Consider the following 24,962-nt stretch of genomic DNA (forward strand, 5'->3'; position numbering starts at 1 on the left):
CAACTCACAAAAGCCTGTTAAATTTCACGAAACCCAATTAGAGAACGTTTTTCTGAGAAGAAAGCTACTCTACTTGGTTCTCCTGGTATTTAATGGGGATCAAAAGTCAACAGACTTTTGTGCAACCGGGTGTCAGAGAAACAACAGAGGTGACCACAAGCTGTTCAAATACAGATGACACATACGCGTGCCCATGGCACGGATGACTGAACTAGAATTAAACTAGAGTTAAAATGTCTTCAGTTTGATTCGACTTTCATCGTTGGCTCTGCATGCAGTTTTGTTTGACTATGGTTCTCGCAACATCTGCATGGCCTGCAAATTAAAAATGAAAATTTCAAGTGAAATTTGGAGAGACTAGAAATTAGTGAAGACAGAGTTTAAGATACTAGGAGCTAGTTCAATATACTTATACTATATTCACCTAATAAAGTCGCAGTTGCACAAAAGCCTGCTAAATGCAACGAGAACCAATCAGGAAAGACTTCTCTGATTGATTCTTGTGGCATTCATTCATGGTTGAAATGTAACATGTTCTTGTGCAACCGAGTCTAAGAGTATCTTGACTGATTATCGCTAAACATTTTAAATTCTATGAACAATTACTCAACTGGTTTCAATGATTTTAAATATTATTTCTGAATGGATGAAGATTTAGTGAATAGTAATCTAGAAGAACTAAGGCAAGTTTAAATTGAGAATTGAAAGCCAAATAAACAAGTACTTATTGTTCCATGGCTAAACTTTACTTTGACTTAAACAATTCGATCGATTTTTTCGTTTTAGTCCTCAATTGTGTAAAAATCCGTCAAAATTCCTTGCCGTTATGAAAATTGATCACCTGACGCTAGTGTTTACACGCATCTCTAGTCTACTTATAAACAAAGATCTGAGCCAGCTGATGACAGGAAAATAACGCTGGAGACATACGAGGTCTGCTATCTCTTCATAGTGAATCATTTAAAAGAATCAACAGTTGCCAACAGTTTGCAATTGGATATTCACATTTTCTCGACTTTTGATCTTATTTCAATTTTAGGTGAAACTTTTACTGAACATTAATTGTAGAGATTTTCATGCTCAATCTTTTCCACTCAAAATTTTTGTTTAAATTGTATCTGAAGTCTGATAATCTGGAATCTAAAATAAAACTTTGCATGGATGGGGCGGAGTTCTTGAAATTTTTACAGATATGGGACTTGTGACAGTTGATGGAGCTTATCAATGACTATTTAAGGTATAAATTTAATCAAAATCGTTGAGAAATTATATTTGAGAAAATAGCGAAAACCCCTGTTTTTGACAACATTTTCTCTATTTTAGCCGCCATCTTGAATCACATTTTATCGAAATTGTTCTTGTCGGATCCCAAGTTCCTAAGATCCTAAGGACCTTAAGTTCCAAATTTCAAGTCATTCTGTTAATTGGGAGATGAGATATCGTGTACACAGACGCACATACACACACACACACACACACACACACACATAGACCAATACCAAAAAACCACTTTTTTGGACTCAGGGGACCTTGAAACGTATAGAAATTTAGAAATTGGAGAACCTTATTTTTTTACGGAAAGCAATACTTTCCTTACTTGTGGTAATAGGGCAAGGAAAGTAAAAAATTAACTAGAGATAGTAGCAAATTCCAATGTTATTATTGATGTTTTGCTTTAGTAGATTTTGACTGTCCCTCTGGACTTCGATAGAATGTGTAGTTCATGCGTGTAGATTGCACCTAATTATACCAGAATGATATTTCATTTGTACTCAAGTAAGTCATATTATTGTTAATCTAATGTGGATAATTTATCATGAAATCAGAGTGAGACAGCAATTTTTATACAATTTTTGGTTGAACTTACCTAAAAGAAGTTCTACATACATTGCCAAAGCGATTACATGAATAGGAACATTATTTTTCGATCCACCTCCAGTCGACTGCCACACCTGAAAAAACAGAGAAGATGAAATTCAAGTGGGATGACTGAGGCATTGGTGAGCACTCAGTCCCGGTTTCACAAAAGCGAAAAGCCTGTTAAATTTAAATCGTGATTAAATGCCAAGAGAACCAATCAGGGAAGACTTGAAACTTGACTTTTGACTTGACTTGACTTTTGAACAGACTTTGAAAAACTCTCAATCGAGCAGCTGCTAATTATTAAAGGACGAATAAATCCTTTTTTTCAAGTCGACGGTTTGGTATTTCTCTTAATGTTTGAATGTTTAAATGTTTATATGTTGCGCATTTACGGCGAAACGCGGTAATAGATTTTCATGAAATTTGACAGGTATGTTCCTTTTTAATTGCGCGTCTACGTATATACAAGGTTTTTAGAAATTTTGCATTTCAAGGATAATATAAAAGGAAAAAGGAGCCTCCTTCATACGCCAATATTAGAGTAAGAATCAGACTATAGAATTATTCATCATAAATCAGCTGACAAGTGATTACACAAATGTGTGGAGAAGCCAGTCTATTGCTGTATTTCCATAAGGTCTATAGTTTCAATCAGGTACTTGTGGATGAGAATACTGCGTGAGATCTACTGTTCACAGAACTACTACTATAATATAGTGAAATCGGAGTATGGAGGAAATTCCTTTTCCTTTCATACTATCCCTAAAAATGCAAAATTTCAAAAAACCTTGTGTATACATCGACGCGCAGTTGAAAAAGGAATATTCCTGCCAAATCTCAAAGAATTCTATCAACGCGTTTGGCTGTAAATGCGTTACATACATACAGACGAAAGAAAATACAAGTTAAAACAAAGACCTCGCTGCGTTCGGTCAATTAAATTCATAAAAGAGGAGGTAACCTGTTTGAGTAGATCACCGGCCTTCTCGTACCGGCCGCTGACGACGAGTGCTACGGCCAGGTTGTACTGGAGCACGGAGCGGGCCGTGTCGGTGGTCTGCGGACACCAGGGCCGCAGCGGCCGGGTCGCAGCCGCAGCCGCATTCATGTCCGGACACCGTTCCGGGTTCAGGTGGTCGATCGCTTCCTGTATCCGGTCCAGCAGGATCAGCGCTTCGCCCGCGTACACGTGTCCCAAGAACCTGGCAATATGATTCAAATCAAACAATAAATCTACCAACCTAAATAATTTACAATTATTGTACAAGTTACACGACAAAAACATCATTCAAATATATATTGTTAATATACCAATGTCCCTAGAACCTAGCAACATGAACATATTCCTATTGAGTTGAGACAACTCACAGAAGGTTCAGAGTTTATAGATGTTCTTCTTGAGTAACCACCTGTACTCATTTGAAGAATTTCTTTTAAAAAAATATGTGTAGGGGATTTTAAAATCTAAGACCCAGAGCATTATAGCTAAAAAGCTATAAATTTAATGTAAATTTGGCTTAATATTGATCTATATACATAAAAGCGAAATGGCACTCACTCACTGACTCACTCACTCGCAGAACTAAAAATCTACCGGACCAAAAACGTTCAAATTTGGTAGGTATGTTCAAGTTGGCCCTTTAGAGGCGTACTAAGAACGGATTTGGAATAATTTCCAAAGATACGCCCAAAATCTGCGTTTTTCCAGCGTTTTCTCAGCATTATCGAGAACAAATGAACAGAAGATGTTCAAATTTAGTACAGGAGCTCAGCTAGGGTGTAATAATGTTGTATTAGAAGGAATTTGCAATAACGTCAAAGATAAGCCCAAAATCTGTGTTTTTCCAGCGTTTTTTTTTTGTTTGCTTTTTCTCAGATCTATCGAGAACAAATGAACAGAAATTGTTCAAATTTACTACAGAAGCTCAGCTGGGGTGTAATAATGTGTTAGAAGGAATTTGAAATAGCGCCAAAGATACGCCCAAAATTAGCGGTTTTTTGCGTTTTCTCAGTTCTTTCATCAAGTAATAGACAGAAAAAGTTCAAATTTGGTGCAGAGGTTTAGCTAGGGTCTACAAATTTTGTGATGAGGTGACTTTAAAGATACGCCCAAAATCAGTGTTTTTCCAACATATCCTAACGAAGTTTTCCACCCTGCACTAAATAATTGAAATTAATCGGTGATTGAATCGAGCGGAATGAAGCATGCTCAAATGAAAAATTCAGCGAGCGAAGCGAGCCCGCTGATCTCAATTTTGGACGATCCAGTCGGGGTCCAGGGGGCGGAGCCCCCTGGCTAGACGGATATGACGAGCGAAGCGAGCCTGAAGGCTAGTATATGTATATATGTGATATGGTTTGTAGTATTTATTATATGACTGGCCTATGTGAAGTTGTGGCATCATGTTGGAGCTTATACATTCTATTCTATTCAAATCACACTGAATCCATCATGTTAAATTGTATAATTTACAGAACAAAAACACCATTCTCTGTACATATTTTATTAATAAACAAATGAGTATTAGATGAAAACGACTTAGAGCCAGAACATATTAAGCGTTTTTAAAGAGTTTTCAGACGGCGCTTTAAGAGTCGGCAGTGCACGATCAGCTAATTGGCTCTTCGATCAGCTAATTGGCTTAGCTGGAAACGTTTAATATGGTCTGTCCCTATAGAAAAGTTTGGAAGAATAGGTATAGAAAGTATTTCTGGATTATTATAGCAAATTCAAAATCGATCTTTCCAAACATACAGTAACGTCGTTGAATGTAATGTTCTAATTTATCCAGTTTCTGTTTACTTGAATTCAAGTTTTCATAACATTAAAAGTATATCATTGAAAAATCTAAATAATCTCAAAGGTTTCTTCTCACTTTCCATACTATTCTTGCATCATACTTTCCTATTTAATTGATTTTATACATTCTACATTGACTAACAACTGTTTTTATCTAATTTATAATAATAATATCGAGTGACCTGGCTGGCTCAGGTCTGATGTCAGAGTTTTCAGGTCACAATTGATCAATTTCAGAGCCTCTGACATGACCTGACGACTGTTTTTTAGGCAGCCAGGACCAATTTGTAGATTGGACTGTACTTTCAAGATTCAAGTTGAATCCAAAAGTCAAACATGATCAACATCTACAAAACTTGAAGAAGGGTCTACATTGATATAAAGTGGAAGTTTCTGTTCTTGTAAACTTGGCTTCAAGTTCCAAAATACATTTATTTTATAAAAAACTTGGATCCAAGTAAACTTGACTACCGTAATGTAACGCCCCTTAGGACCAGACCATATTAAGAGTTTTTTCAAGCTTTTTTAAACAGCGTTTTAGAGTAGGCAGGGCTTGAAGCTCTCCGATTGGCTGATAGAGTTGTAGCCTGAAAAAACGCTCCATGTTATCTGGCCCTAATTGTCGGGTGAACTTTTACAGAGAATACTCATTTCGTAGTAAATAATTTGAATTCGTTTGCAGCTCATCTACTTTACCGTTCCACGGTACTTAGAAGCACAATCTCCTTAATTGTTTACTACTGACTTGTGAACGGGAGACGCGGCAACGTTGGCGGCAGCAATCAAGGCATTGGCGTGTTCGAGTGCCAGAACCGGATCACCGAGGCCGAGCGCGACAAACGCAGCCGCCGCCCGGATGCAGACGCGCAGCTGCGGCACGTGGCGGGGATCGCAGGGAGGTGATGGCGGAGTAGGCAGTGGTCGCTCTTCCTCCCCGACCATACGACCCCCGGGCACCAGCAGCTGGGCGTTGCGCAGGCACAGTGACGCGAACTCCAGACTAGCCACCGGGATTGCGAACGACTGTGCTTCGTAGCTGCAACAACACAATAATTTTTCAATTTTAAATCCATTTATTTGCCATAAATATATTTACAAATTTATAAAATAAATATTATCAATTACAAAATGACACTACCGGCAACGAACAACTTGTGCGAAATATACTTTATTCATTGAATTGGACACTTCACAACGCTGAAAGTGTCATACAAATTACAATAGAAGACAAAGCGGAAAATCACAAACTACAAACCACATAAATTAATCAATTAATTAATACAAAATAACAAATTAGTTCTCATTTATCATTTGAATGCACTTGGATCGAATAACGAGCTCACCTCAGTAAAATTATTTTTATTTTCCCAATTATTCCAGGAAAATCTGAAAAACTTTAGATTCGAGCGAAGTTGATGATACACTTTTATCCAGGTCTGGTGTCAGTGTTTTAATTTGACCAGTGAATAATTCAAATAGATCCTACTCAAAATTTGCCCTTTGAGTCTACTTTTTTTCTGTTCCCTCAACAAGTATTGTAGTATCGTCTGCAAATAAAACTACTTTCGAGTCTAAATTATTTGAGAGATCGTCATGTAGATAGATATTGAATGAATAATTTGACCTAGTATTGTCCGTGGAATTCCGTTGGGCTGATGCAGCCAGTTTGAATCCATATTGAAACCTTTCTTGTCAACCATTTTAATTCATTTTTGAGTGAATCACACAATCATTGATTATTGATGAGGAACCATATCCAATTTATTTTTGTAAATCTGTATTTCTTTTCTGAAACATTAAAATTGAATTCACATTTCAATTATTGCTCTAGGCTTGTACGTGGGTAATGAGGTGGATGAGTGAACCTACAGCTCTAGGTGGGGGGTTCCAAACCACCAAAAAGCTATTTTCAAACTAAAAGATGGTATTTGTTTCCTTAATCATATTTCTGGTATTTGTTTCCTTAATCATATTTCTGACATTTTTGTATGTTGTCTGAATTTAGTGAAGCACATTGTGAAGGAATGCCTTAGGATGGCCACTATCATCGAAGATCTGTGGCAGGGAAATGCCTCTGACATAATACTGGACACGACAATTAATGCCTTATTGCTCGGACACGAAAAAGTGAGGGTGGCCACTAACGACAGGACAAGTATGTTGAATATGTGTGTACACACATGCTCGTCATGCATGTTGTGTGTCATCAGCAGAAGGCTTCAAACAAGAAACAGCTTCAAACATAAGATTGATACAAAGTGCGCCAGAGAAAATTACTTATTTGAAAAGTCAATAAAACAAACGTACTTTAGTTATAGTTTTATTCTTTTTTTTATACGAGAATATAATTTCCCAATATTTTTTCATGTAGTCTTGAAAATGAGATCAGATCAATGGCGACCCCCATTGCGCATACAATGATGACCTCGATTTTTGAAATTTGTATACAATCGTTGCAGTACATCAATCGGTATGTTGGCAATGGCGTCGTGAATGTTGTTCTTGAGGTGTGCTATGGTCCGTGGTCGATCGACATAAACCAGGGATTTTAAATAACCATGTAAAAAATCACATTGAAGAAACGCATGTGGGAATGAGTCTCGTCACTGAAAAAATGACCGCGTCTTCAGGCAGGTTGTCAATCAGCATATCACATGCATTTTGACGGGCAACAAAATCGTGTTCAGTCAATTCTTAGCCAATTCATAGGGATGAAATGGAAGGCCTTCATGGAAAATTCGTCGAACGGTGGAATCAGGAATTGCCATAGTAGCTGCGTGCAGCCGAACGCCGGGGAGAACGCACAACTGACTGCCTCGCTGGTTCGTTGAAGTCAATTTCTGGGTTTAGCGACACTTCCACACTCCCGGAATGATTTAACCGACGACAGAATTGAATTACGGCCAGAAACGAGTCTGTGAGGAGGAATTTCAAATCGAGCGCGGAAGGCACGTTGCGTAGCAACAAGTGACCGACCATTAGAAAAGAAGCTCTCAACTGCAAAGGCCCGCTGCTCTCTAGACCAGAGCATTATGGCTACTTACTTGAGGGAGGATAAGTTTGGGATCTTCCCCCTCCAGATGCGCCCCCTCCTGCCAATCTACACGACCAATTCACCGCACGGGGATGTTTTCAAATAAGTAAGTTTCTCTGGCGCACTTTGTACAATTGTGTGTTGTACCTGTAATGACTGTTGCTGAATACCAGCGGATTGAGGATGACCTTGCGATGCGGGCCGGAGCCGACGACGCCCTGAATCAGCTGTTTGCGTTTCACCTGGAAGTCAAAGTCGACCGAGTTGTCGGGTCTCTGCGCCATTATGCAGCACTCGGCCAGACGCAGCCACAGCCGCGGATTCATGTGATACACCTACAATTCAATAAATAAATGGACGAATTAATTCATTTGCCAAAAACAAAATACAAGTATTATTAACGTAATTGAAACAATTCTGATGATGTTCTGATCTTTTTTTCCTATACCAGTCTGAAAATTAAACAACAAATTTTGTCGACTTCAAAATATTTCTTCATTTGACATTGGATAATATCATAGAGAAAAGTTAGCATAAGAAGATATTCCATCTCCCATGGTATACGTTCCAAATTTCAAGCCGATTTTTGTCAACTCAAGCCGATTACTGTCGATTATTACCGTTTCGGCCCGATGAGAGTGAAAGAACGGGACAGTATGAGAGACTACCAGCGTCACATAGCTACACCAAAAAGGACTACTAAGACTATCAGCTTGATTAAAAAGTGAAATTTTGAACATAAAGGGGGTTTTAGACGAATCATGTAGCTAGCCGCTTGTTACTGGTAGCTAGCTACACGTCTCGTTTAAACACCAACAAGCCAGGTTATAGGACAACAAGTCATATATACCTTATAGCTTAGTCCCTTATAGAAAGCCTCAGGTAAGTAACAAGCTCCGGGACAGCTAGCAACGACTTGTCAACTTACCAGCTTGCAGGAGGTCACATGATCACAAGTGACTGTTACTGCCCCGGTGTAAATGCCGCACGGGCAAGTTACAAGTCACTTCTTGTTACAGAGTCACGTTACTTCTTGTCAGTCTACAGCGCTCTTAGTGTCAAGTTTTGAAACCTTCTTACCTTGAAGCCGACATTTACAAGTGACACAAGCGTCTCCGAGGTAAGTAGGAGCTGGTAAGTCAAAAAGTGACTTGTACAAGTGTTTAGTAAAAGCGACTTGTACACACCTCGTCTTGAACCCCCTTAAACGCCCGATACCATAGGATATCTTTTTATGCGAACTCTTCTCTATGCTGAGACACAAAATAATATATCAAGTACACTCTTATTTTCTCACAAGTAGTTTCAAGAGCCATTTTCAAGTGTGAATAAAATAGAAGGGTACTTGATATATTATATTGTATTTCAATACTGTCAGAAGCCCTGAAAATAGAAGTGAGTAATTGTGTATGTACCTTCTGATACTATGATACTGTTTTTTATGAACTTTTCAATAACTTCATGATATTATTAGACAATATTCTAGTGCTTCATTAATATTGTGTACCTTCTGATACTGGTTTTAATTAACTTTTCAATAAATCCGTGACAATATTCTAGTGTTTAGTGTACCTGAACAGCCTCGGTGAGACAATCGAAGGCCATCAGCGGCTTGCCAGCATGCAGCAGACTGACGCCCAGGTTGTACATGAGCTGGGGGGCGCGGCTGCCGCCAACCGTGTGCAGGGGCCGTCCCGACAGGGGGTCCGCCCCTGGCCCCGCCCCTGTGGCTCCTGTCCCCGCCCCCAGCGCCATGGCCGCCTTGTTCTCGGCCACCGCCTTGCTTAGGTAGAAGTTGGCCAGGTTGGGTTTGGCCAGGTAGTGGTGCAGACAGCCCATGTCGTTGTAATAGGCCACTGACGGCGATTCGCCTGTCTCTTTGAATACCTGACAAAAATCCACAAAATACATAAAATTCAATACAATGGCTCGGTTGCATAAACGTCTGTTGAATTTTAATCATAATTGAATTCCACTACAACCAATCAGAAAAGGTTTTTTAAAATAAGGCTTCTCTAATTGGTTCTCGTGGCATTTAATCGGGATTAAAGATTAACATACTTTTGTTCAACCGGGTGCTAATATTGTTTTTCATATTCATTCATTCCATTACAATGATCTTAATATAATTTGTGGAGTAAGGTCGATTTCCACACATAAAACACTAGACATGTAGAAGACACATTATAAGAAATTTCTGAAACTAACCATTGTATGTAATTGTAAACTATTTAATATTTTCTGTAATTGATGTAGTAGTTTTAGTTTTTTTTGGAAAATAAACAATTATTTATTTATAATTCATACATTCTTATCAATTCGGCAGTACATAAAATTCAATACAATGGTTCATACCATGGCTTGTACCATGATGAAATGCCACGAGAGTTTGTTTCAAAAAGCCTTCTCTTGGTTTTCGTGATATTTGATGATAAAATCCTACTACGTTGGTCGACGAGTGAGCGCTGCGCTCACTCTTGGTATTTTTTTGTTCCAGTTATTTAAAACTCCGCCCTATTATCCTGAAACTTCATATAGGTGTGAGTTATAATGTTTTGAAGTGGCTTATGTCTCGATAAGCACGTTTTCAGCAAATATGTTGCGTCACTGACATCAGATAGGAAACACACCTACAGCATTGTACTGTAGTAGCTTGTTGCTACGTCTTGTTGATAATGAGTGTTCTCATTCACATGAAATCATCGGAGTTCAGGAATGAGGAAGTTGTTCAGCATTTGAACTTAGCGAGCTGATGTTACTGTAACAGCGTGGCCGGTGTCCTCAATAAAATATGGACCAATGATTCCATTCGTAGGCATCGCACATTAGACATTCACGTTGGCTGAATGGAGTGGCCCAGCATCAAGTTCTTGAGGATTTTGAACAGGAAAATACAAAAATGTTGTCTATCTACGATTTTTGTGTGAGATTTAAACAATGTGAGCAGAATAAAGCCACCTTAAAGGACTAATATTCAAAATATAACAAATTTTCTTTAAAAACCCTAAATTTCCATTTATGCTCTTATGATTTCTTGGAATACATGACTTGAGAATATTTTCCGTGAATTTTTTTTAATATCTAAAATAAAACAGTTTGGCTGGCCCCACTTTGTACAATATACATATAGATTGAACAAAATTGAATGTAAAAGACTAAGAAATTGTCAAAAACCACAGATTTATTGATACTTAGAAAGACCGGTTTCGGTTATTACACCATTGTCAATCTCTGATAAACTATCAGATTATCTTTCTAAGTATCAATAAATCTGTAGTTTTTGACAATTTCTTAGTCTTTTTTATTCAATAAGAATAATTACCACAATATCAACTTCTCAACTACAAAAAAGTGATTATACAAAACTATAGAAATATTTCAAGTGAGGCGTTGTAAGTACCTGTAAGGCGTTGTCAATCGGCACACTCTGCAGCGTAGCAATGGCCTTGTCAAATTGGCCGCGCAGATAGTGCAGGTTGGCGTTGAGGAAGAGTGGCGCCGAGGTGGTGGAGGCAGGCAGCGTGCACGTGGCGAGCAACTGTAAGTCGCGCTTGCACGCAGTCAGCGCGCACGTTGCGAGCAGGCAGCGAGCGCGGCATTGCAGCAGCTTCACGCGGAATGCGTCGGTCGCTGCGTCCACGGCTGCCAACGTCACCGGCAGGGGCGGCTCCTCCTGAACAAGAAGTTGTGCTTCATTGAGGTGTGATCAAATTGAATAAGTATACGTTCAGTTGAATAAAATATATGAAATAAATGAATACGGAATACTTTACTTGTTAGCAATACATGTTTGACATATCATCACATCTAAACTACTGAACTGATGAACTTGTAATTTTGCATAAATATTCTGAATCTGCCGAGGATGGATATTGACTCATTTTATTGCTACTAATCAATTAATTCTAATTTATTAATTTAAAAAATGGACAATTTAAAAAATGGACAATTTAAAAATTCACAGTTTAAGTAACTATAAAAACCCAACCAGTCAGAGCTTTATCCAATCCAAATGAAAATGTAGCGTAATTGGCAGCCATGTTACAATTGTTAACACTTTTGTTTTGAAGTATCCCTAAACTAATATTTTCAATCTTCGTTGTAATGTTCAGTTTATTCAGAGTATAAGGCCTATTTATGAAACCCTTCGGGATATTCACATAGGGAAAAATCTAGAGGCGTTGAATGCTGTTAAATTCTGTTCAAGAAGGAAAACTCATTGAAAACGACACTAATCTTGGAAAAGTCTTGACAAAACGACATGCTTAAATTATCATACACAAAACAATACTGCAGACCTGTTGCAAACTGTACGAACTAAATGATTTTACATGTGTTTTTTATACATAAATAGTTATGCTTCCATGCGGTGGCTACCGAATATGGAAACCCCACTTTTTACAGACATGTTTATGTTGATGAGCTTGACATAATGAACGCACTGTAGTTCGTTATTTAATGTAAGAGGACTTTTTTTCAACCTCCGATCACATATCTTAAGACACAGAAAAACGGTAAAGGGGTGAATTTTACAGAGCTGAACAACTTACCAACCCTACCAAACGCCCTGTAATCGGTGCGGTGATATCGTCAATATTGATGTCCAGTTATAGACCCAGACACATGGCCGCCTAACTTGTGTCTCCAGCCAAAAGCTGGTTGCATAGCGTTATTCGGTTTTGCAAGCAAAAGGCGATAGTTCAGCATAAATGTACTGAAGAATCATTCAAGTTTACGCAGGAAACATGATGAATGATGATATTGTGCGTGAATGGTATCGGAAAATTGAAGACGTCAGTTGAAATGACTTCCGGAATCTATAGTTACATTGCTAAATATGCATTTGGTCAATGCTGATGCTATGCATTGTTATTTACTAGCCATTATTTTAGTTGCTGTTTCGAGTCAGTCTGATTATTTACTAGCCATTAGTTTAGTTGCTGTTTAAAGTCAGTCTGTTGCCACAGCTTGTAGAGCGTACATCGCTTATAACCATGTATTAGATGTACTAGTATGTTGAAATAAATAATTCTTTTTAAAAAGCCGGTTGGTTATTCCAGTTCCTAAACTTATGACAAGTCGCCTCACAGTGCTGGTGCAACCAAAAGGCTTCTCCAGCAAATCAAATGGTATAATTTCGATCTTCCATCTTCACTTAGTCATTGGTTATAACTTATATCAGCACCCAAAACTCAAGACACGAATCTGAGGGCAGTGCTTCCAAACTGACGAGGAGCTCTAAAACAACGTCATAGCCCACTTGAACTCATTTATTTTATTCATTTATTTATTATTCTAATTTTTACAAGAAAGTACTGAATGGGAGAGGAAAACTAAGGATACTCCTTGTACTATTTCTCTCCCAAATTTAGATAAAATTATTTGAAAGTCAGAAATGAGGATATGATTCCACTTTTCTGAAATTTAGTCCTTTTTCACTCAAAAACAACAGAAACTAAGAATTTTGAAATGACTATTTTATTTGACGGCAGCATTTATGAGGATTGTTTTGGTAGGCTGGTTTACTAGTATTACAAATGCCTCAACCTTCACGACATTATTTTGTTAAAGAATAATAAGTAACATTCAGTGAAATAATTATTCTCTCTTACAGATTCGTCTTTTATTTATGGCCATTTAAAAATATGACCTTTGTAATAATCAAGTGTTTGTGTGACCTTCTGGTTGTCGGCTGCTGCAGCGGCGGCAATCATCTTGCCCTGGGCTGCGTTCTCGGTGGACACGAATTGGTTCTCGATGTAGGCGATCAGCGCTAGCGCCTTGTCCGGCTGCTGCGTGCACAGGTGCAGCTCAACCAGCAGCAGGCACACGCGGTGGGCCAGGCTCTCCTCTGAAACACATTGCATAGTCAGTATGTACATAGTACAGTATGTACATATGTACTGTCATAGTACAGTATACAGTACACATCAGCTAGAATAGTGTTCTTAGAGCTGGAATCCCAAATATCAGTATCAGTGAGCGTGTATAGTACAGTATTATTATTATATGCATATGCACTCATAGGCCAATATTATTATTATATGCATATGCACTCATAGGCCAATACAAACATTAAAAACATTGAAAGAGTGAATATGAATAACTTGTTTGGCCTATGTAACCGGGAGACATTGCTGTGTCCGGCCTGCAAAAAACTTTCCGGCCGGATATCGCGACTGACCTTGATTTTTCCGGGCTCAAATTGAGATCATCTGTTATTATTTACACTGTTCGTAAAACTTTGTTTTTCCAACCTAAAAATTGTCCAGGAATTGAATGTTATCTGTGCAGTGTAGTGGAAATACACGTATCATTCCTATGAGTTCTAATGGGACCATTCCCACTCAGTCCAGTCAAGCTACAATGAATATTCTTATTAGAATTCATAGAAATGATATTTCCACTGTACCATATCCATTAGAATTCTTCAACACTTCTTGCAATTATTCTATGCATGTGTTCTCTCCTAAAAGTCTTATTCAAGTAGAGTTTTTAAGAAAAGAGATCAAGAGATCATACATTTTTTGGACTCAAAATAGTGTGTGAATTGAATTGTCATTTACATAACCTCTAGACTGCTGTGTATTCCAAATTTAAGGTTTGAAGCAGTTTTGGACGAATGCCTGTTGTTTTTACCTTCATTGTATCTATTGTCTATGAATAAATAAATAAATAGATAAATAAACACAAAAGTTTTGGCTTAGCCAACCTTCCGAATACATTGTATTCTAGGTACATTGTTCCAATCAATGTCTTCCTCCATTTTGTAATTTTACGAATTCAGATCGGTTCATTTTAAATTACTGAGCACGTTATTTTTCTCTACAATAATGAATGAAAATTATTCTTTTCATGAAAATTTGTCAACTTACCCATGGGCGCAATAAAAGAGAACACCTTATTCATGATCTTCAAAGCCGAGCTGTATTGTTTGAGGTGGTACAGCACCACTGCTTGGTTGTAATATATGACACAATGCTCCACATCTTCCAATGAGTCCAGATCGTCAATGTTCACATGTGCCTGAAAGCATGCACAATTTTGAGTACATGCAAAATGTATGTATAATGTTTACCTGATGACTTTTGTCAATAACATGCATTTGTTCACGGCAGTAAAGACATTTTGAATTTTGAATTTGAAAAGCAAATGATCTGTTCTCATTCTCCATAGGTGTCTGGAGACACTACTTTAATCCAACCTGTTTTATTTCTCAATTAATCATTATTTTCGCCAAAGTCCAGACATTTAGAGCAGAAAACATGAAATTCCCGACATGTTATAAACGTTTCTGTTTCAAAAGATAAGTGGGTGGTGAAAGCGAGAAAGGTTTTCAGATATTATTGAAATTAATTTTTGAACTGTAAAAAGTAGTCGGAAGGTCGTATTTTGGTCTCTTAGGGAATTTCAAAGTTAGAACGGCTGCATGGTATGCACTGTGTACTAAATTATAAGCTAAAGGCTGGCAATTTACAAGATTTTAACTGCAAGCAGAAAAATAATTTAAACTACTTTCTCGCTTTTATTATCTTTTGAAACAGAAACGTTTCTGGCATGTCGAGAATTCTATGTTTTCTGCTCAAAATGTCTGGACATTGACGAAAATAATCATTGATAGGAAATACGAGTAACTAGGCTATAGGTTGAATTAAAACGATCCAGACACCAATAGAAAGGAAACATTCTTTCTGTTATTCTAATATAAGATTCTCACTTATAACGACAAAATATTTTTCTAGAGAAGTGATATTCAAAAGAGGTGCATATTTTCGCGATGTTTTCAATTTCATGAAAAACCTTTCAATCCTGAAACTTTCCAGCACTATTGAAATATCGGAGATGATATTCTACATGCAATTCTGTGATTAAATTGAACATTTGAGAAAGTTGCAATTCTACACAGCTTGGCAACGCTGTAACTTATTTGGATGGAGAGACAAGTCTCAACTTATTTTATACAGACTATGATTTTATGATTATTTTCCAATGAAAATTACCACCAGCAAAAGTAAATCAACCAATCAACTGTCATCCCTCCTAGCATTAACGCACAAGTCAAGAACTCATTTAGATAATATACTTGGCAAAACAATATTTTTTCTCAGTGATATATCATTAAAGTGTATATTTGGAAATTGAAAATCTACGTACCATTAACATTTTTATTCACAACATATTTCAACATACTAATTTCTTTAAATGGAGGGACTTATTTTATACAACCTTATTTTATACAGACTATGATTTTATGATTATTTTTCAATGAAAATTACCACCAGCAAAAGTAAATCAACCAATCAACTGTCATCCCTCCTAGCATTAACGCACAAGTCAAGAACTCATTTAGATAATATACTTGGCAAAACAATATTTTTTCTCAGTGATATATCATTAAAGTGTATATTTGGAAATTGAAAATCTACGTACCATTAACATTTTTATTCACAACATATTTCAACATACTAATTTCTTTAAATGGAGGGACTTATTTTATACAAGCTATATACTTTTATACAGACCTGCGCACAGACAGCGTTCATGTTCTTCTTGAAGAGGTCGGTCTTGCGCAGATCAGTCTTGTAGTACTCGACGACGGCGCGATTGTGCAGAACCTTGATGTCGTGAGGTCGAGCCGCCTCGAGCCGAGCCAGCAGCTGTAGGCAGGTCGAGTAGTGGCCTCGGCCGAAGTCGGCCAGCGCAGTCTGCGCCCAATCACGCTCCTGATCCGAAATGCCCCCCTCTCCACCAGCCCCATCTTTGTCCGCCATTTTCCAAGCTCAAAGCTCCTGCAATCACCCATTACACACACATTAGAACAAACTTTTATTGAAGCAAATCTAGTTAACCTACCTGGAAATAAAACTTCGAGTACGTACTTTTACAGACTTGTCTTTTTACCTTTAGGGCTACTCTTGAATATAAATAAGAAGAGAAAATGATAATCATCATAATTTTAGCCGAAACATGTTGTGACTAAACAATTTTAAAAAGAGTACTTGGATTTCTATTTTTATTTATATTTTACATACTTGAACGATTGTTTGAGATTGTTTTCAACAATGTAGAAATATAACTGATTTACAGGATATTCAATCTGAAATTTTATTCTGATAAGTATTCAATAATTCAGTATATTTCATCCATGATTGGCAGTCGCCAGAGAGATTTCGTCAAAGTTTGAATCAAAACACATATAACTTGAGATGACTGCAGATGTCAACGACTGCCTGAGAACTGGTGTTTTTCCAGATTTCCTGAAGACCTCAGAACCGTTCCCGTCTACAAGAAGGGGGACCACAAGAGCCTTAACAGCCAATTTCAGTGACTCCAGTGTTTGGAAAGGTGGTTGAAGCAGTCACCAACTTGAGAAGTTCTTTGAAAGACAAAACCCTCTTTCGAGTATGCAATTCGGTTTTTGAAGAGGGAAGTCTACTGTGGATGCAGTAAATAAAGTGGCTGAACGTATTGGTCTGGTGTTTGAGGATGGAGAGTCTCTGGAGCTGACCCTGTGCGACCTGAGCAGAGCCTTTGATTGTGTTGACCATTGCATCCTGATTGAGAAACTGCGCTACTACGGTGTGGTGAACTCTGCGCTATCCATTCTGGAGTCCTATCTGGCTGGGAGGCAGCAGGTGGTGTCTCTGGGTGGAGCTTCTTCCTGTCCACTCCCAGTGAGCCACGGTGTACCTCAGGGATCAATCCTGGGTCCGATCCTATTTATAATTATGATAAAAGACCTCGACAGTGATGGTTCAACGCTCTTGTTTGCAGATGATACATCATTGATGTCATCTGGCCGTGACCTTCATCGGGTGTTAGAGATGTCAGCTGAACATTTGCGGTCTTCAACCTCATGGTTCCTGGCAAATCGATTCCAGTTGAATGCAAACAAGACTCAGCATATCATCTGCGGACTGTCAAGAAACCTTCCTGGTGATCAAGACCCTGTCAAGCTACTGGGGTTTGTTCTGGACAGTCAACTCAACTGGGTCAGCCATATTCAGCATGTGACCACAAGACTATACAGAATTATTTTTCTGCTGCTGAAGCTGAGGGGTTATGTGACTGAGGCCTATTTAGTCATGGTGTATCACGCGCTCTTCCACTGTCACGTTTCCTATTGCCTACTCATGTGGGGTCATTCAGCAAAGGTTGTAGAAATACTGAAGCTGCAAAAACGGGCTGCCCAAATCATCACCGCAAGCGAATATCGTGCACATTGCAAGCCCCTTTTTGTTAGACGTGGTATTCTAACAGTGATCTGCCACTTCCTATTTCCCTGTCTGATGTATGTCAAGAAGAACCAGCAGTACATGTTGACTCGGTCTGATGAGCATGAACATAACACCAGACATCGAGAGCTGATTGATATTCCCAGAGAACGCCATCAGATATCACAGGTGTGCTTCAGGAGTTCAGCATTGCGATAATTTAGGCTGCCTACAGGAGTGAAAATCCTTGTATCACTTGCTTGTATCCAAGCACTTGAAAAGCAAGGCATACAGTGTTGGTGAATATATGAGTGATGATTTGTCAGAAATGCTGTCTTGCTAAACATGCCTTATGTATGTTTTGTGTATTATATGTTTTGACGCCATCGATCCCATATTATGGGTAAAGAATGCAGATTTAGGTATAGGTAGGTAGGTATAAAGATACTTTGTTTCATGAGGCTCTTCAGATGAACCGCCACTTCAACTATGAACAGACTGAAACTGTTCCACAAGACCAATGATTGTAATCAGTCAATCCTCTCTGAACAAAAATCATACAGAGGGTAGTTGATAAGTTTCTCACTAGTAAGTATAAATCAAATCAAATCAAATCAAATTTTATTCACAATTTCAAAAAAAAAACAATTTAGGGTCCTGCCAAACCTGTAGGTTTTTCGGCGGGTGCCCAATCACAAAAACAATATTAAGAACATAATTAGGTAAGTTTACTAGGAATTTTTATGACATTCGAAGTTCGAAATAAATAAAGAAAAAGACAATATGTAATGTAATAAAAACAAGAAAGTATAAACTAAAAAATAACTTTACAAAGTTTGTTGAATAAGAAAAATCAACTGAAAAGTATGAAAAAGAAGAAGAAAAATAGAAATAAGGATTGTTTCACACTATCTTGATAAAACATTTCATCGCTGAGGCAGGCGGCAGTGTCAACAATGAGAAAAATAGAATTTCAGCCAGCCAGAACTCAGAAATAATATAAAAACTCGCTGGTAATTGTGTAGCCAAATAATAGTAACAATAATAATATATATTATAGATAATCTAAGTATATTAATGAGAATGAGCTTAATTAGTTCTACTTTTGATTAACATAGACTACTGTAGTGGATTCCACGTTATAATGGCAGTTTTTATACTATAATGGCGTTATAATAGCACGAATGTGCTATTTTGCTTTCTTCCAGAGTGTGATGGCTTATGGTATCACGCTTTGGGGCAGTACCACCCATGTGAGGTGGGTGAACTGGTCACCAGTGAACTGGTGAGTAGATATTTTTGACTAATTTTGGCGCTGTGATGTCCGCTGCTGGTTTTGCCTTTTATGTTTTTCTCCTGACTTGTCTCTTGTGAGCATGCCCTGCATGGTCACTTTATGGACAGAAAGTTTATTATTATTATTTATTAGCATTGGTGTTGCTAACCTTGTCTGTCATACAACAAAGCATATAGCGGATAGCAATATTCTTTTTTTAGATGGGATATGGTAAAATACTTTAATTGAATTGAGGAAGGGCGGTGATTCCACTGGCTATGGAGATTGTTCTAAATCGGCGTAAAATTCTTCTGGTGCTGGAAACTGATGTTGTCTAACTGGTGACTGATGATGCAAAGCGGGCAAAACTGGCTCAGGTACTCTTGGTACATTAAATAACTGAGGTTGACCAATGGTAACAGTTTTTTTTTACCAGAGAACTTCGGAGTTGGTTGATGTGACGTTTGATAGTTCTACCAGTGTCAAGTTTAACAAGGTAATTACGTGAATCAATAAGTTTGAGATTGTTTCATGATTTAGTATTGCAGTCCATCTACAGAGCCACATGAAACGACCTATCTGCAGCCATCTCTAGTTATTTGTGTATTGTTTTATACTTTCACGAAGTCTGTCTGGCGACTACCGGTCATGGACTGAATTACTAGTCATACTATAAGACCAGTAAAGTAACGTACCACAAAGTAATAAAACTGTACCTACACCTAACTTCAGAAATGATTATGGTATACTTCAAATTTTATTAAAGGATATTTTTCAATATAAAGCAAGTAATATTATTAATATGAATAAATGAGAAGTGCAATAATTTACAGACTTGTGTGCAGACTTATTTAGGCCTTTAAATATGATTAAAGTAACCAACCTTTAGAAGAATGTTGCTTATTCACAGCTTCACTTTTGACCTAATGAAAATTGCACTAAAACTAAGAGAGTGAACAGTACAACAAAAAAAGCAGTAATTTATATGAATACTGTTCAAAAACAATTCAGAAATCGACGGAAGGAAAATCAGAGAACCTAACCTCGATTCATTTTCATCATCACATTGATCACAATAAACAACAAGACAAAAGAGCTTCTATCTGCCGCAACTTACCATAAAGCAGCCTTCAGCGCTTCAGGTGGGTGTTTTTTTAACTATAGCGAGGTTTACGTTATAATGGCAGGGTTTTGGCAGTGTTCAATGGCAGATCGTCTTTTAACAATGTAGAATTAATAGTTGATTGACAAAATATTTTATCTTAATTATGAAATCACTGAAAAATATAATTGATTATTTTAAACGAGAATTAACCGTAAATATTACATCAATAAACCTGTATCAGCTACCGTCTACACAAAGTAGAAGGAATTCTTCCTTCTCTGTGCCGTCAATAAAAGCATTGACATGACAGGATCGGCAACTTTGCTCTCCTATCTTTCTCCACTGCCATTATAACGTGGACCTCACTATACAATAAAACATATCATTTATAATGATAATTCTAGGCTCAGCTGCAATAATATTGCAGTAATATTATTATATATGCTGCAATAATATTATAGTCTTCTCCACAGAGCAGGATAGAATCCTTTTCACTTTCTGGCTATTCTGATTTTTATAGTGTAGTATTCAATCATGATTGAAATGCGAGGGCTTAGGATCACAGGAGCGTAACTACAAAAATGGTTATTTTTGGCTTTTTCAGCATATCTTTATAATTTTTTGTGCTCTATTTAGTGACACATGAGCTTATCTCAACACCCTATTGGTTTACGAGTTGGGTTATGAGCCTATCTACATTGTGAAAAAATGTTTAGGATCACAAAAGCATAATTATGATGAGTTGGGTTACTGTGACTAATCTAGTTGATGGCATTTCCAGCATAAGTACAGTTGAGCTTCTGTGGCTCTAAAGAGGCCGCGGAAATGTCCTATGCTTGAAAACTGTTGCTGGGTGGAACTCCGAATATTTGTCAAACAGCGGAATTGGAAATATCCGGAACTCGAAATATGTTGCTAGGCGGAATTGGGAGTATCTGGACCTCAAATTATTGGGAGACAGCCACTCGGACGACAGAGCGCTCGGACGACTTTGTAAACAAGCCATTTACCACTCTGTCGACATTGTAAACAAACTATATATAGCTAATCCATGACGTAGGCAGCTCTCAGCGCTCCAGGTGGAATAATTTGCTTTCAAAATATGTAGCTCTATTAATCCCTTGTTCCAAGCTTCGTTCTCCAAAAAAGGCGCGCAAATACGAATTTAAAGATTTTGAGATTACGAATTTTAAAAGTTTGTTTCAGATGAGTAATAATTTTATTTTTCGTAAAAGATGTGAAATGATATGAATTTATGGATATAGTTTATACTTGTCCTCTGAATTATAATTTCTGTTTGTTTCAGATGCGTAATAATTTTATTTTTCGGAAAAGATGTGAAATGATATGAATCTATGGATATAGTTTATACTTGTCCTCTGAATTATAATTTCTCTGAACGTTGGGCAAGACATCCATAGGAGTTTATTCATGAAATAAATTTCCACATTTCTATAGAAAATCAAGTGACACGAGTTTTGTGAGAAAATAGAAAAATAGTTTGGATTGATGGATTTTGGAACTGAAATTTGGACATAACGAGTTTAGGAACGGTTTACTATTGAGAAATCAAATCAGGTACCAAGATCTTGAGCTGGAAAATATAAATTCAGCAAAACTTAATACATTTTTATTTTATTTTCAGGAATAAGTCAATGATATATAAAATTAAAATCAGAATAATAGATATTTATTTTTTCCTCCAAAAATAAGTAAAAATGTAGTATGAAAAAACAATCAGATAGATTTTGTATATTCTCTTGAGTAATATTCAAATACCAAGGCATAAAATTACAATCATCAACATTTGTAAGAAACAAATTTATGAAGAGTCTCATAATAGAAACGACAGAAAAAAAATGATATGCAATAATATAAAAATTCAAAGAAGGAAATACGGTAGTTTGTTTTCAGATGTTCATATTTTTTTATTAAATCAATAAGTCAATGCAGTATGTAAAATTACAATCATCAAAATTTGTAAGAAACATGTAGTGAGATTCTCATAATATAAACGACAAAACGAAAATTGTATACAATAATGATATAAAGAATTAAAATAAAGAAATAGTTTGCTTTCAGAAGTTCAGCATGTCATCATTTTACTTCTAATGAATTCTTGTAAAGTACTGTGAAATTACAATCATCAAAATTTGAAAGAAACATTCAGAAGAAGTTTCATTATAAAAATGAATAAAAACAACAAAACAAAAATACAGTAATAATAATATTTAGAAAATTCAAAAAATGAATAGTTTATTTTCAGGGGTGTGGTGTGTATCATGTCACAGTCCCAAAATATTTCCCAAATGTTTATCAACTTGGATAAACAACATTATTATAATCCAATTGCAATGTCAAATAAAGAATTCATTTTTTCATTATTTAACCTGCAAACTTAGGTCAAGTGATCATAATGCACAATGGAACTGAAGCCACAAGTGAAATAGAAAATGTAGTTGGACATATACAGTACGAGCTTTGATTCAGTAAATGTACATGGATATTTTCTTCATGGTATTTTCGAATAGAGAATTTTTCTCAAAAGAATATTAATTTTTGAAAAACTTATTCGTTTAAAAAAACTCAATTTCAGTATTTTTATTTATATTTAATATTATTGATTACCTACTTATTCCATTATCTCACAAAAGTAATAATCAGAAAAAAGTTTTAGGCCTACCGTACTGTTTTTGCACAATCTTAAAAAAATGATACCCCACTTCATCATAATATAATGTGACGGGGTAATAAATAATATTTAATGATATATAAATAGTATTTAAATCAATAAAAATTATTATTGATATATAGACTAGTAGTATCAATAAAAAACTTTTATGGAGGAACAACCAAAATAAATTCCTGTTGCCATAATTATATAATAGCTTACAATAATAGGAAACAATCAAAGCAAAATATTCACGTTTTCAATTATTTTACTGACCTGGGCAATAGTAATTTTAGTGAAACCCTTCATACTCCAATATCGCTATATACATCATCTACTTCTGATCAAAGAAATAATGAGACTATAAAATATTATTCATTGACCGAGCAAAGCGAGGTCCAAGATTCAAGTTGACTGTTTTGCTTTTCTCTTGATGTGTGTTCCGCATTTACAGCGAAACACTGTATTTACAGCCTGGTTGCACAAAATCCGGTTAAATTTTAACCGTGATTAATTTCACGAGAACCAATCAGAGAAGACCTTTTTGATGAGACGGCTTCTCTGATTGGTTCTCGTGGAATTAATCACAATTAAAACTTGACCGGCTTTCTAAGTTTTTGGAAAATTTAATTTGAACGTGGACTATGTCCCATTTTGACAAGCAAATTTTCCAACTCCAGCTGTTTAAAGTATAGAACTCAACTAAATCCCGAGCTCGGAAACCGGTCCTTAATGCCCTTAGGCATTAAAAACCAATTTGCAAAAATAGACGAAATACAGCTGACTCAATTTGTGTTTTCTTCAGGATAATAATATTATGAGAGTAGAGGAATTTTCTCCATACTCCAATATTACCTACTTGCTTTCTTTGTAAGGGCTACTCGTATTTATATAAAAAATATTGAATGTAATTTATAATCCAGCTGACAGTTGATTTGTTTTTTAATAGAATAACTAGTGACCCCTGGGTTATAGAACTCGCTCATGAACTGTTGTATTGATCTCTGAAATCCGCAACTTGTAATTATACCCTGAGTTAATGAGAATTATTATGGAAACAGTTAAATATCTCTTTTACAAGTAGTATGATGACATTAGGTTCCATGGGGATCCTATTCCAATTGAAAAAAAAACTACTTTCTATCGCTTCAAAACTATACTCCGCCATCTTGGATCCAACTTCATTTTTAATACAACTTCTTTTTTCAAATAGGAACGTGGTCATATGATACATGATTTCGATACAGAATTTAAAAAGAAAATTAATGACAAAACCTGCACATAGGTATATCTGAAAACGTTACAATGATCTCAACATTAAAGATAATACTAATAATTAATTGTGGTCTACTTTGCGGCGGGCCTTATTGAACTCTGCTGTCCAACGAACTTGACCTGTAATAAGGTTCAAAGAATACGTGTTCAACATTTGAAGCTGATTGATCAATTCTCTCTAATGTTATTGTAGAACATACAAACAGATGGACAACAACTTTGGCCTTCAGTAAGTCAAAGGTGAGAACTCGCTAACGCTCGTTCAATAAATCATTGCAATTGTTTATTTATTTTACTACTCAGTGAAACCTGGGCCCTGTTTCATAAAACTTATAAGTCACGAAATACAGGAGGATCACCATTCCAATTACATGCTCTATACAGCTGATAAAATCAGCCGTTCCTGTATTACAGGACTTCCAAGTTTTTATGAAACAGGGGACAGTGACTTACAAGTCCTGTAATACAGGAGAGTCACCATTCCAATTACATGTTCAATATAGCCGATAAAATCAGCTGTTCCTGTATTACAAGACTTCTAAATTTTTATGAAACGTCTTATTGCAACAAAAAAATTTCTGTCTCATCATAGAAATATGAGAGATACAAAAAGAGAGATTCAGAGTATAATTAACTTTTAAACTTTCTTTTAGAAAACTCAGAACACATTTTGAAAATTCAAATTTCCAATATATTTTTTAAGCTTTCAAATGTATTTTCATTT

General features: G+C 36.6%; 1 protein-coding gene across 1 annotated transcript; it reads right to left on the reverse strand.

Moving 5' to 3' along the window:
• Positions 1-8: 8 nt before the first annotated feature.
• On the reverse strand, positions 9-20,253 carry LOC111045411 (CCR4-NOT transcription complex subunit 10). The gene is made up of 11 exons (XM_022330813.2): positions 20,071-20,253; positions 16,220-16,486; positions 14,573-14,723; positions 13,376-13,548; positions 11,098-11,370; positions 9,270-9,584; positions 7,845-8,032; positions 5,409-5,699; positions 2,825-3,065; positions 1,868-1,952; positions 9-315 (listed from the first exon to the last, which is right to left on the reverse strand). Exons 2-11 carry the CDS (start codon positions 16,466-16,468, stop codon positions 257-259), a joined length of 2,025 nt encoding a protein of 674 aa, XP_022186505.2. The 5' UTR covers positions 16,469-16,486; positions 20,071-20,253; the 3' UTR covers positions 9-256.
• Positions 20,254-24,962: the final 4,709 nt, after the last annotated feature.

This window comes from Nilaparvata lugens, chromosome 2, assembly GCF_014356525.2.
Source record: "Nilaparvata lugens isolate BPH chromosome 2, ASM1435652v1, whole genome shotgun sequence".
Taxonomy (NCBI): domain Eukaryota; kingdom Metazoa; phylum Arthropoda; class Insecta; order Hemiptera; family Delphacidae; genus Nilaparvata; species Nilaparvata lugens.

What these genes read in the sequence shown, in the direction of transcription:
- LOC111045411 (XM_022330813.2), bottom strand. Translation starts at nt 16,468, where the DNA reads ATGGCGGACAAAGATGGGGCTGGTGGAGAGGGGGGCATTTCGGATCAG. An exon ending in CTCTTTTATTGCGCCCATGG is followed by an intron (nt 13,549 to 14,572) that starts GTAAGTTGACAA and finishes AATGTGTTTCAG; the next exon opens with AGGAGAGCCTGGCCCACCGC. An exon ending in CGATTGACAACGCCTTACAG is followed by an intron (nt 9,585 to 11,097) that starts GTACTTACAACG and finishes GATTTTTGTCAG; the next exon opens with GTATTCAAAGAGACAGGCGA.